The sequence below is a fragment of the Capra hircus genome, chromosome 26 (genome assembly GCF_001704415.2).
Source record: "Capra hircus breed San Clemente chromosome 26, ASM170441v1, whole genome shotgun sequence".
NCBI classification, from domain to species: Eukaryota; Metazoa; Chordata; class Mammalia; order Artiodactyla; family Bovidae; genus Capra; species Capra hircus.
In genome coordinates this window covers 41,922,975-41,936,689 of record NC_030833.1, presented here as the reverse complement: position 1 = coordinate 41,936,689, position 13,715 = coordinate 41,922,975, and the positions used below count along the sequence as shown (strand labels likewise).

At 36.6% G+C, this 13,715-nt stretch overlaps 1 protein-coding gene across 2 annotated transcripts in view; it reads left to right on the top strand.

The window, feature by feature from the left end:
* The window catches only part of PTEN (phosphatase and tensin homolog), a 101,923-nt gene that overhangs the window by 52,087 nt on the left and 36,121 nt on the right, over window positions 1-13,715 (top strand). Inside the window, exon 3 of one of the 2 annotated variants that reach the window (XM_005698175.3) lies at window positions 10,731-10,775. The exons of the other annotated variant lie outside the window; for it this stretch is intronic. Coding sequence (XP_005698232.1) covers window positions 10,731-10,775 — 45 coding nt within the window. The remainder of the gene's footprint in view (window positions 1-10,730; window positions 10,776-13,715) is intronic. 2 annotated transcript variants of the gene reach the window in all.

The window sequence follows — 13,715 nt, the reverse complement described above, 5'->3', positions numbered from 1 at the left end:
AGAGCCCTATTGCAGTAGAAGTCTGTTTTCCTCCATTTCTTTTGTATGATTTTTGTCATGTATTTTATGTCTATGTATGTAGTAAACCGCAGAATACAATGTTATTTTATTTGCTTTAACCAGTTATCTTTCAGTGAAATCAAGAAAAAAGATGTCCTTTTATACTTACTCCTGTATTTACTATTTTTGATGCTTTTTGTTTATTTCTTTAGAGTCAAAGTTTTCATCTGGAATTAGTTCCCTTCAGCCTAGGAACAAGTTTGCTGGTGACAAATCCTCTATATTTGTTGATTGTTTTTGAAAGGCGTTTTGCTGGATATAGACTTCTGTGATGACTTTGTTGTTGTTTTTGAATGCTTCATTAGATCTGATGAGAAGTCAGCCATTATTCATACTTGTATTCTCCTAGATATATAATGTATCTTTTTCTTGACTCCTTTTGTTTTTTCCCTTGAGTTTTCAGTGGTTTTGATTATGATAGGCATAGTTTGGTTCTTTTTATATTTGTCTTATTTGGAGTTTATTGAGCTTGTAGTGTCTCTAAGTTGATGTTTTATATACTGTGGGTGGGAAATTTTTAGTCCATGATGTCTTTAAATTTTTGTTTTTTAATTTCTTTCTTCTGTTCTCTGTGTTAAATAATTAACTACTATGTGTTATCAAATTCATATCTTTATTTTCCAGCTGATATCTATGTATAACAAACCATCTCTAAACATGAATAGCATAGAACATTTATTTATCTCGTACTCGCAGATTAAGTGAGTCAGAAATCTGGACAAGGCATGGTGGAAATGACTTGTTTCTGCTCCAGAATATTTGGGGCCTTACTTGGGAAAACTCAGTGACAGGAGATGGGTTTTGGCAGATTGAGGGCTGAATCATCTGTTTGTGTTTTCACTCGTGTGTCTGGTATAGGCTGTCTGTTATCTAGGTCTTTAATGGGGCTGTTGGCCAGAACCCCTACACCTGGCCTTTCCATGTAGGCTATTCTGAGCTTCCTCATAGCATGACACCTTCTTGAAAGTGAAGATCCAGAGTCCATGGTAGAAGTATATGGCATTTTTTATGACCTAGCATTAGAAATAGCTTTATCTCACTTCTGCCAGTACTCAGTTAGTTGAGGTAATCACAGAAGTGTGCCCAAGTTCAAGGGGGATGGACCGTAGACTCCACCACTTAAAAGAGACCATTGTTAAGGTTATGTTTAAGAGGAGCATGTGTAATGGGGAATATGTCCATTCTTAGAAAACTCAATCTCCCACATCTTCTGCAGTCCTGTCTTGCGAGTAGATTTTTCTTTTCAGATACTGTACTTTTGAGACCTAGAATTTCTGTCTTTTATAGTCTCTATGCCTTTGCTAAGATTTTTCATCTTTCCACTTAAGCTATAATCATTTTCTTTTACATTCTTGTACATTTTTATAATAGCTGCTTCAGAATCCATGTCTGCTAATTCCAACATCTGGTTCGTCTTGGAATTGGTTTCTGTTGACTGCTTTTTTTTTTCCTTCTTGGTCATAGATCATATTTTCCTGCTTTGCATGCCTAATAAGCTTTAATTGTATGATGAATGTTTTATGTTGTAGGAAGTCTGAATTGCTACTTTAAGTGTGCTGAGTTTCATTTTGGCAGGCATTTAAATTAATGGCTAATCTCCTTATATCATCAGGCTTGGTTTTCTTTGTTAAGGTAGGCCTGTTTCAGTTTTGTCTTTTGCTTCGTGTCATGATCTTTATTCCTCAGGTGTGGCTTTCTAGGGTCTCAGCTGAATACCTAAAGTCTCTCCATTTTGGCAGGACAGAACTCTTTCTCCCAGTACTGTTCTTTCTCTGATGTTATCTCCATTATGCTTCCAGAACCTGCAGCTATGCAGCCTAACCCATGCCAAGGCCCTGAGGTTAATTTCCACACAGACTTCGAAGTCCCTCCATCTGTCCATCCTCCTTTTCCTGCTTTTCTGTTCCACAAACCCTAGCTGCTTTACCATCCAGAGCGCCAGTTTCTGTCTGTTTACCTCAGTGAAACCTTTGCTCCGTTTCCTTCTGCTCTGTCAAAATAGTCTTCAAGCTGAAAACAAGGCAGGCTTGGGGTTGTTGTTCAGTCGCTTAGTTGATCTGACTGTTTGCGACCCCACGGACTGCAAGACACCAGGCTTCTGTGTCCTTCACCATCTCCTGGTGCTTGCTCAAACTCATGTCCATTGAGTCAGTGATGCGATCCCGACCATCTCATCCTCTGTTGTCCCCTTTTCCTCCTGCCTTCCATCTTTCCCAGCATCTGAGTCTTTTCCAATGAGTTAGCTCTTCGCATCAGGTAGCCAAAGTATTGGAGCTTCAGTTTCAGCATCAGTCCTTCCAATGAATAATCAGGGTTGATTTCCTTTAGGATTGACTGATATGATCTCCTTGCAGTCCGAGGGACTCTCAAGAGTCTTCTCCAACACTGCAGTTCAAAAGCATCAATTCTTTGGCACTCAGCCTTCTTCACGGTCCAACCCTCACATCCATGCATGACTACTGGAAAAACCGAGGCTTTGACTATAGGGACCTTTGTTGGCAAAGTAATGTCTCTGCTTTCTAATATGCTGTCTAGGTTTGTCATAGTTTTTCTTCCAAGGAGCAAGCATCTTTTAATTTCATGGCTGCAGTCACCATCCTCAGTGATTTTGGAGCCCAAGAAAATAGTCTGTCAGTGTTTCCATTTTTCCCCATCTCTTTGCCATGAAGTGATGGGACCAGATGCCATGATCTTAGTTTTTTGAATGTTGAGTTTTAAGCCAGCTTTTTCACTCTTCTCTTTCAACTTCATCAAGAGCTCTTTAGTTCCTCTTCACTTTCTGCCATTGGTGGTGTCATCTGCATATCTGAAGTTATTGATATTTCTCCTGGCAATCTTGATTCCAGCTTGTGCCTGCATCTACCCTGGCATTTCGCATGGTGTACTCTGCATAGAAGTTAAATAATCAGTGTGACAAAATACAGCCTTCATGTACTCCTTTCCCAGTTTTGAACCAGTCCATTGTTCCATGTCTGAGTCTAACTGTTGCTTCTTGACTACTTTGTTTATAATGTATATTCAAAGATAATTGTTTTCCTTTTTTAATGTTCAAAGATTATTTATTATTCCATTCAGGAATGACAAAAGCTTACTACATAAATAATCTCATTTGATTCCTTATAACACACACTTAAAAATAAAATCACTTCAGTTCTAAAAAAGAAAAGTATCTATAAGGGTAAACTTAGAGAAAAACCTGCATATAGGTTTTGCATGAGGCAGGTAAGGTTTCTTTTTCCTTGAAGATCATAGGCCTCTGCTGCCTTTTGTTTAGTTCCTCATGTATTTTTCCCCAATTTTGCAGTTATTTACAAAGGAAAAATGCCTATACCAGTACTCTATAATCGTCGAAAGTATATACATGCTCCTGTAAGAGAAATTTTAGGAAATGGCTCCTTTATATTGAATGCCAGTGTAAAAAAATATTTTTAGAACAAAGCTTTTTAAGGCTTATTCATAATAGACTTGTATCTGGTTGCAGTAACTTTGCCTACTGTATAATAATTTATAATGTTCAGATTTTCTTTTTCTAAATTGATAGTGAAAGACAGGGCAGCCTGGCGTGCTGCATTCTGTGAGGTCGCAGAGTTGGGCACAACTTAGTGACTGAATGACGACAACCCATAAGTTTGTATTGATGTCTTCTGGAGATGGCAGAGTGAACATTTTTATTTTATCCTCTCTCCCTCACTAATGGCAGACATTGGTAATCAATCATCATATTCTTTCTCAGTCTCCAACCTAGATATTGTTCTGATAGCCTTAACATTGCACCTCAATAAGCCACCACCAGTTTGGTACCTATTTGCCTACTCAAATCTATTTTCATTTTACTAGCTCAGTCATTATTATTTTATGGAATGTTTAATTTAATGAAAGTTTACCCTTACAGATACTTTTCTTTTTTAGAACTGAAGTGATTTTATTTTTAAGTATATGTTCTGTGATTCATGGGGTCACAAAGAGTCGGACACGACTGAGCGACTGAACTGAACTGAACTGATGAGGAATCAAATGAGACTATTTAGTAAGCCTTTGTCCTTCCTGAAAGCAATGTAGAAAAATAAAAGAATGGGAAGCAGAAATTCTTAGCAGTTGTGCCCATAATAAATAATCCTTGAACATTAAAAAAAGAAAACAGTTATCTTTGAATATACATTATAAACAAAGTAGTTACTAGCTAAAGTAACATAAAAAGTGTGTTGATGAAACTGAAGAAAAAGCTTTTCATGGCTGGAACATCTACGAGGGGTTTAGAGGAATAACACATTACCAGCATTTTAATGAATCGTTTATGTTTTTGCTGACATCATTTCTCACTGATGTCAGATTTGTGATTTGGCACCAAGTGTGTGCTAGTAAAATTTTTTTTTTTAATATCCTCAGGACAGGCTCAGTTTGAATGAAAATACAATTAAGAAAAACCTCCGGAGTCGTTATAAATAGGGATTGCATGAATCTCATTAAAACTAATTATTTCTCAAAGAGGACTGTTGTCACATAAAAAAACTTTGATTCTTGTTTTTTGTATTCAAAACAGTATATAAAAATAATAATTTTATGTAAACTCTAAAAAATACTGTTTAAAAGAACTTAGACTTTCATGAAGCCTACTCTTTGAAGGTAGAACAATGTGATATAACTTCATCAGTTCTTACTTTTTAGGGGAAATAAATTAGGGCAGAAAACATTTTTCTTTTGAAAGTAGTATGTGCTTATATTTTAACAACAAAATTGTAGAAGTGTTGAAAGTAAATCATGAAAGCGCCCATCTCTCCCTGTAAACCCAGGATAACCACTATGACCATTTTGGTATGTGTCCTGCCACTACTTTGGGCTCCAGTTTAAGTGTATAGGACTACCGCCTTTGAATAGTATTCCCTGGAGCTGGGCAATAGGATGTGTACAATTCCTATTAATATAGTGTAGGTTTATGTATTTGGATTCAAATCATAAAGTTACCAAACTCAGAATGAAGTAAAAATGAAATGTTAATCTTCCATAATAATACCTCCCCTCCCCTCCTCTGCTCACATTTACATTGTAGGCTTTCTGAGAGAAAATTGTATTTTGTAGATTATTTTTTGCTTATTCATTTTCTCTCATAAGCAACCCATGGTGGAAGATACTGCAGGTAGCAATGAGTTGTTGTTTATTAAATGTTACGATCACTGTCCTTGAAATCATTTGTCCATGTTTTAGATATTCTAATTATCCTTAGCATTATCTATTAAACCAAATTAAATAGAATCAAATTAAAATAGAAACTGAGAAAAGTCTAAAAGTATGTATACAGCTTCTAGAACAAAAGATAGAGAATATCTTTATGAACTGTTTTTGTGCATGGGAAGATTTCTCAGAGAGACTACAAGGTTCTAAACAAAAGAAAAATATGGTATATTGGATTTTATAAAAATTTAAAGTTGTTGATTATCAAAGCACATTATTAAGGAAATGGAAAGGCAAGTTGTACACAGGAAGCAAATATCTGACAAAGGACTTATACCCAGAATATATAGAAGACTCCTTTAGATCAGTAATAAAAAAGACAATCCAGTTGGGGGATAAAATGAGCCAGTAACTTAGATATTTCACAAAAGGAAGTATAAAAATGACTAATAAACAAATGAAGGACTAGAATTTTTTTTAAAAAACCAACAGTGCCAAATGTTGATAAGACTGTGGAGCAACTGAAACTCTTAAAGTGTGGTAGATCTGTGGAATAGAACAGCCACTCTGGAAAGGTGTTCAGTAGTTTCTCACAGAGATAAGTGTACACCCACCCCTATCTACTCTGTGACCCAGCAGTTCTACGCCTAGCTATTATTTACTTAAGAGAGTGAAAGCATATGTCCCCATAAAAGACTTGCTCAAGAATGTTTATGCACTTGGTTCATAATAACCCCAAACTGTAAAATCCCAGATATCCATCAAAGAAGAGTGGATCAGTGGTGGTATGTTCATACAACAGAATAATAATTGGAATAAAAAGAATAAACTAGTGATACATGTTACACCGTGGATAAATTTAAAACATGAGTGAAGGAAGTCAGTTAAAAAACAATGCATACTTCATGAAATAGTAGTAGCTACCTGAGAGTTTGGTGGGGCTTTGCTGCAATTGGGCATGAGGGAATTTTCTGGGATGGAAGAAGTGTCCTGTATTTTGATTGGAGTGGTTGTTTCAGAATTCATAGAATTGTGTACCTGAGATCTATGTATTTCACTATATGTAAATTTTACCTTAATTTAAAGAAAAATCCAAAAGTACAAATTGAGAAATATCCAAGAATATAGAAGATAAAGAAGGTAAAAGAGATAGGAATGAAAGGGTCTCTAACATACCACTTTTTCTTGTAATATTATTTATAGTTCAATAGAAGTCTTCATAGCAAAATCAATGCTTCCGGGGTTGGTTGAAGTAGTGGGTTAAAAAAAAAGAATTAGGAAAATTTACACATACCTTAAATATGTACATACGAAATACTAGAATCAGATAGATTTATAGGGTTTATTAACAACCACTGCCCCATGGCAAGAGTTCATAATCTTATGCCGTGTATCTTGTAGACAGTCTGTTGAAGCTTATGAACTGTTTCTTAGAATGATTTAAATTGATAAAATAAAATTCATAGGGTTATAAATATGCCTATTGTATTAGTTTTTATTATAGTAGTTATAAAGTATTTTAAAATATCTATATAATAATAGTTATAAACATTTAAATCTATTGGCAGGTCTAATGTTAATTCTGCAGTGTTGATTGTAAATAATATTTTGGTATCTTTGAAAACCATAATGTGACATCAGTTAGTGATAAAGTTTTAAGTACTGCTTGATTGACTGTGTAACATACTTTTTCACATTCAAGTTTATGGACTTTTTTTTTCCCCCCTTAATCCAGCCACATGTTTTCATTCTCCCATACTTCCAGTGGTTATATTGTAATTTTGATTTTATCAATATTGAGTTTTTATGTTATAACTAGATAAATGTCATTTATAGTTAAACCCATTTGCCTGCAGAGTTCCAAAGAATAGCAAGGAGAGATAAGAAAGCCTTCAGTAATCAGTGCAAAGAAATAGAGGAAAACAATAAAATTGGAAAGACTAGAGATCTCTTCAAGAAAATTAGAGATACCAAGGGAACATTTCATGCAAAGATGGGCTCAATAAAGGACAGAAACGGTAAGGACTCAACAGAAGCAGAAGATATTAAGAAGAGGTGGCAAGAATACACAGAAGAACTGTACAAAAAAGATCTTCACACAATGGTGTGATCACTCACCTAGAGCCAGACATCCTGGAATGTGAAGTCAAATGGGCTTTAGGAAGCATCATTATGAACAAAGCTAGTGGAGGTGATGGCATTCCAGTTGAGTTATTTCAAATCCTGAAAGATGATGCTGTGAAAGTGCTGTACTCAATATACCAGCAAATTTGGAAAAGTCAGCAGTGACCACAGGACAGGAAAAGGTCAGTTTTCATTCCAATCCCAAAGAAAGGCAGTGCCAAAGAATGCCAAACTACCGCACAGTTGCACTCATCTCACACACTAACAAAGTAATGCTCAAAATTCTCCAAGCCAGGCTTCAACAATATGTGAACTGTAAACTTCCAGATGTTCAAGCTGATTTTAGAAAAGGCAGAGGAACCAGAGACCAAATTACCAATATTCGTTGTGTCATCAAAAAAGCAAGAGAGTTTCAGAAAGCATCTACTTCTGCTTTATTGACTATGCCAAAGCCTTTGACTGTGTGGATCACAATAAACTGTGGAAAATTCTGAAAGAGATGGAAGTGTCAGACCACCTGACCTGTCTCTTGAGAAACCTTTATGCAGGTCAGGAAGCAACAGTTAGAACTGGACTTGGAAAAACAGACTGGTTGCAAATAGGAAAAGGAGTATGTCAAGGCTGTACATTGTCACTCTGTTTATTTAACTTATATGCAGAGTACATCATGAGAAACACTGGGCTGGATGAAGCACAAGCTGTAATCAAGATTGCTGGGCAAAGTATCAGTAACCTATGATATGCAGATGACACCACCCTAATGGCAGAAAGTGAAGAACTAAAGAGCCTCTTGATGGAAGTGAAAGAGGAGAGTGAAAAAGTTGTCTTAAAACTCAACATTCAGAAAACTAAGATCATGGCATCCAGTCCCATCATATCATGGCAAATAGATGGGGAAACAGTGCCTGACTTTATTTTTCTGGGGTCCAGAATCACTGCAGTTGGTGATTGCAGCCCTGAAATTAAAAGACACTTGCTCCTTGGAAGAAAAGCTATGATCAACCTAGACAGAGTATTAAAAAGCAGAGACATTATTTTGCTGACAAAGGTCCGTCTAGTCAAGGCTATGGTTTTTCCAGTGGTCATGTATGGATGTGACAGTTGGACTATAAAGAAAGCTGAGCGGCAAAGAATTGATGCTTTTGAACTGTGGTGTTGGAGAAGACTCTTCAGAGTCGCTTGGGCTCCAAGGAGGTCCAACCAGTCCATCTTAAAGGAGATCAGTCCTGGGTGTTCATTGGAAGGGCTGATGTTGAAGCTGAATCTCCAATACTTTGGCCACTTGATGCGAAGAACTGACTCATTGGAAAAGACCTTGATGCTGGAAAAAATTGAAGGCAGGAGGAGAAGGGGATGACAGAGGATGAGATGGTTGGATGGCATCACCGACTCATGGACATGAGTTTGGAGTTTGTTGTCCATCAGTGACTCCAGGAGTAACTGATGGACAGGGAAGCCTGGCGTGCTGCAGTTCATGGGTTCACAAAGAGTCAGAGACGACTGAGCGACTGAACTCAGTGTAAACGATATAGTATATTATAGCTGGTCTTTCCTACGCATTTTGTTTCCCCTTCTTTCTCCCTTTCTCCTTTCTCTCTCATTTAGTCTCTGCCTTCTTAACTTTAATTTATCTCTAAACTTGCCTCTAAGTTTGAATCTCTGGAAATGTTTGAGCACATTTGGCACTATATCAATTTCATCTTCTTCAGGAACCTTCTGTTCGTCCCTAAACTGGCTTAGTTGTTCTCTGAACTTGCTGTATGACTGTCTACTTGAGATGTTCCTTCACTATTCATTCAGGGGTTCCCTGTTTTCTTCTCATGAGTTGAGTTCTTCAGTTTTTGGAATTTGTCATCTTTTTCCATAGGTTTCCCACCCGTCTTGGTGGAACACATTTTCTCGTAATTTTCTCATAATTTCCTGAGTGAAAGAATATGTGGAAATCAAAATTATTTGAGACTTTGCTTATTTAAAAATGCCTTTATTATAGATTCATGCTTGTTTTATAGTGTATCTTGCTGTGGAATTCTGGAGAAGGAAATGGCAACCCACTCCAGTGTTCTTGCCTGGAGAATCCCAGGGACGGGGGAGCCTGCTGGGCTGCTGTCTGTGGGGTTGCACAGAGTCGGATGTGACTGAAGCGACTTAGCAGCAGCAGCAGCTGTGGAATTCTAGACTAGGAATAATGTAAAGTCAGAAGGTTTTGTCTAATTGTTTTCTAGCTGCTGGTGTTGCCATTTAAAAAGTATGAAGTTATTCTGATTCCAGATTTTTTTAATGAAACCTGATTCAGGCAGTTTCTAGGATTTTAGGTTTATCTCTTCAGTATTCCAAAACTTCGCTAAAATATGCATGCCTTTATTTGGATCTGTTTTAATTAAAAAAAAATTCATTATACCCTTTCAGTTTGGAAATTCATGACCTTCAGTTTGGGGTCTTTTTCTTGAATTATATCATGGATTTCTTTTCCTGTATTTTCCATCCTTTGCTCTGGGATACCTATTCATATGTTGCATCTCCTAGATTTTAGGTCTTTTAAAATTGTCTCTGCTGTTTTCCATTTGTTCTTCTATTTATTCTATTTCTTCAGCTTTACAAATTTCTAATCCCTCTGTTACTTCCCTCACAGGATTTGATAAGTTTATATGTATAAAGTATCGAAAGTAGTGCCTGGCACATAAAGTGTTGGCTGTAATTGTTGTTTAGTTTCTCCACTAATTGTTGAGAGCGAGGTCTTTGGTGTTGATTTTTGACATAGTAGTTATATGACCTCAGGCAAGTCCTGTAATTTCTTTTACCTACTTCCCTTATCTGTAAAATGTGAATAAGTTCTGCCTCTCAGATGTTTGTGAGCATCAAATAAGAATATGTATGTGAAAATGTTTAATATACTGTATAAAACTAGTAGTTATTACTTGCATCTTTCAAATATCAAATGCTTTTAGTTTGAAAGAATTGATGACTGAGTTACCAGGATTATTTTTAATATTACTTGATTGCATGTGACTCAGAAAAATGTATAAGCTAGGTAACTTGAGCTAAATGCTAATAATGCTTTTTAAAGAAGTTATTTCTTAACACTCAACTTCATTATGTTAGGCTAAAGAGAGATTATGAAAATATTCATTTTATGAAAAGTTATGGCTTTACTGCAGATTTTATAAATCTGTGTAATATAATAATTATATAAGAAGGAACTGCTTACTAGCTTAAACCCATGGAGGGAATATTTATTGGAGTTTATTTTTCTTAAATTACATTTGAGATTAGGAAAAATAGAATCTGTCTTTTCGTTTTTCTCAATAATATTAATGTAATTTCAAATGTTAGCTCATTTTTGTTAATGGTGGCTTTTTGTTTGTTTGTTTTGTTTTAAGGTTTTTGGATTCAAAGCATAAAAACCATTACAAGATATACAATCTGTAAGTATATTTTCTTGTTTGTATGCTTGCAAATATCTTCTAAAATAACTATTGAGTGAAAGTTGTTTCCTTGTTAGAGTGAAGTAGAGTTAAAGAGAAAATTTAACGGAATTGTATTCCTAAAACAATTAGTTCACGAAGTCTGATTGAGAGCATTGTTAGGTCATTTTAGAAAGTGTAGTGATGAGGTAAAACACTGTCAGCACCGATTCATGCTGCTTGATCTGCTTTAAATGACTTGGCATCTAGCCCATCTTTGCGCCCATAACCATGTGGTAACTGGAAGTGTAATTCACACAGAGCTTCTGTTAAAGCATCAATGCCATCTTCTATGGAGAGAAGCATCTAATGTAATTATATTCTGTGTCTCTAGGTCAGTTGATTGAAAAAGTTATTAGTATATTCTCTAACTGTATATAAGATAAATAAGTTACCTAAAATTGTTAAAATGGGTGGTTTTTCTTGTTTGAGGCAGGGGTGTAAGGATTGCCTCTTGATTCAGCTAGTTGACTTATCTTTAACTTTTCCTTTTGACTTTGTGAGTAGAGATGTGGAAAAAAAAGAAAAGGAAAGAAAAATGTGAGGAAAATATTAATATCTTCCCTTTTTTGCCCTTGACCATTTTTTCTTCCCCAAATATTGACCATTTTCTAATTCTAAAAAATGATATATAAAATGTGTTGTGTTTCTACATGGCTTTTATTTTTCCTGGGTGATATGTATAAATGGTGCATTGGAAAAATTTTTAATCCCAAGTTATGTATACTATCCACTATTTAATTTTTGTAGAGTTTATCAGATGTAAGAAGATTCTTTTTCTAGAGTGGGCTTTCAAATATTCACCAAAAAATTAAAGCGTCTCTGTGCCTTATTGGGAGAAGGCAATGGCAAGCCACTCCAGTACTCTTGCCTGGAAAATCCCATGGATGGAGGAGCCTGGTAGGCTACAGTCCATGGGGTCACAAAGAGTCTGACACAACTGAGCAACTTCACTTTCACTTTTCAATTTCACACATTGGAGAAGGAAATGGCAACCCACTCCAGTGTTTTTCCCTGGAGAATCCCAGGGACGGCAGAGCCTGGTGGGCTGCCGTCTGTGGGGTCGCAGAGTCGGACACGACTGAAGCGACTTAGCAGCAGCAGCAGTGCCTTATTTCTTATGGGATGTTGCTTATTTACCTTTAATTTGGTGATCTTTGTGCTCTGATAAGACTTCAGAAGATCTGAGAGTGACATAGGCGCAGGTGTTGTGTCTCTTAGTTGTAAAATGATTTCCTCAGATCCACAAAGAAGCAGACAGTTACTGAGTGCCTGTTACCTGTTGGACATTCTAAAACGTTAGCTAGTGCAGAGGTGAATAAGATGTCGTTCCAGCCCTCAAGTAATTAGTTTAATGTAGAAAGTAGACAAAGTATTATAGGAGAGGTAACTCTTGTATAAAAAAGAGCTATGTGGACAACAGTCAAAATAGTGATTGCCTGTTACAGGGAAGATTTCATAAAGAACAGAATGCTTGAGCTGAGGTGAAAGGAATCATGAAGGTTGACCTACAGGCTTAGGAGGAGGGAAGATGGTGTTGTAGACCTAGAGAATGGCATGTGAGAAGCTTGGTGGTGTAATACTGTCTAGGAACATGCTGTAATTAAGCCAGATTTGGCCAGATTGGGTCCATTATGGTCAGATTATGGTGTGTGGAGGGAGCAGTGGTATTAAAATAATCAAATGAAAGAAAGTAACAGGTGCTGTAGAAACTTAGTTTAGGTGGCACCCCACTCCAGCACTCTTACCTGGAAAATCCCATGGACGGAGGAGCCTGGTAGGCTGCAGTCCATGGGGTTGCGAAGAGTTGGACACGACTGAGTGACTTCACTTTCACTTTTCACTTTCATGCATGGGTGAAGGAAATGGCAACCCACTCCAGTGTTCTTGCCTGGAGAATCCCAGGGATGGGGGAGCCTGATTGGCTGCCGTCTATGGGGTCACACAGAGTTGGACCTGACTGAAGTGACTTAGCAGCAGCAGCAGCAGTTTACAAATGATCTGTGCATATTATCTTTCTCTTTTCTGGATTAACCTCTTCTGCAACAACTTTTGTTGCAGGTGCCAGAGGTTTATGTGGAGGAAAATAAGTTACAGAGTTTTGTAATTTTTGAACAAATGGATTCAGAATTTAAGTTAAAAAAAAAAAAAAAAGAGGTCATGAACTAACTTTCAAAGCTGGAGTCCACTAAATGAGTCCTTTTGGATTTAGACTCTCAGGATTGAGCATGTAGAGCCCCAGAAGGAAGACTTTAACATTATATCCAAAGAAAAGAAAGGAAATACTTTTCATTCCTGTATGCAGTGGCTTCCTGCTTCCAGAATTTAGAACTTAGGTTTGTACTGTCAGTATTGTGGGTCACTTGTGTTATTTGGTTAAAGTTGGCACTGGGATCTAACCTGGAACCTTGATTGCCTGTTTGTGTATCCAAACACTGGACTCTCAAGTTAATGAATTGTCTCATTATTAGTTGAGAGTAGCTTTTGGTGCACATATTTTAACTCGCTTATTCCCCCATCCATTTAATGGAATCATAGAACTGGAAAGTACCTGAAAGAGATCATTTAGTCCAACCTTCTCGTTTTACAGATGGGGAATCTGAGGCCTAGAGAAGTTAAGTGAGTTGAACAAGGTCACACAGGTACATATGTTAGCAGACCGTCCACTGTTGATACCAATATTCCCTTTCTGATTTTTTTGTTTGTTTTAATCTCCCCAAATTTTACTTACTTCAGAAATTTCTGGAATTACCAAGTTGTAGAATGTTTTGATTTCTGACATCATTTTTCAATCTTCTTTACCTATCCCTGTTTATATTTCTGGCTCTGGGTAAGTGAGTCTGATAAGTAGCAGATGTTTCTATTTTGTTTCTTTTATTTTTAGGATATTAATAACATGTG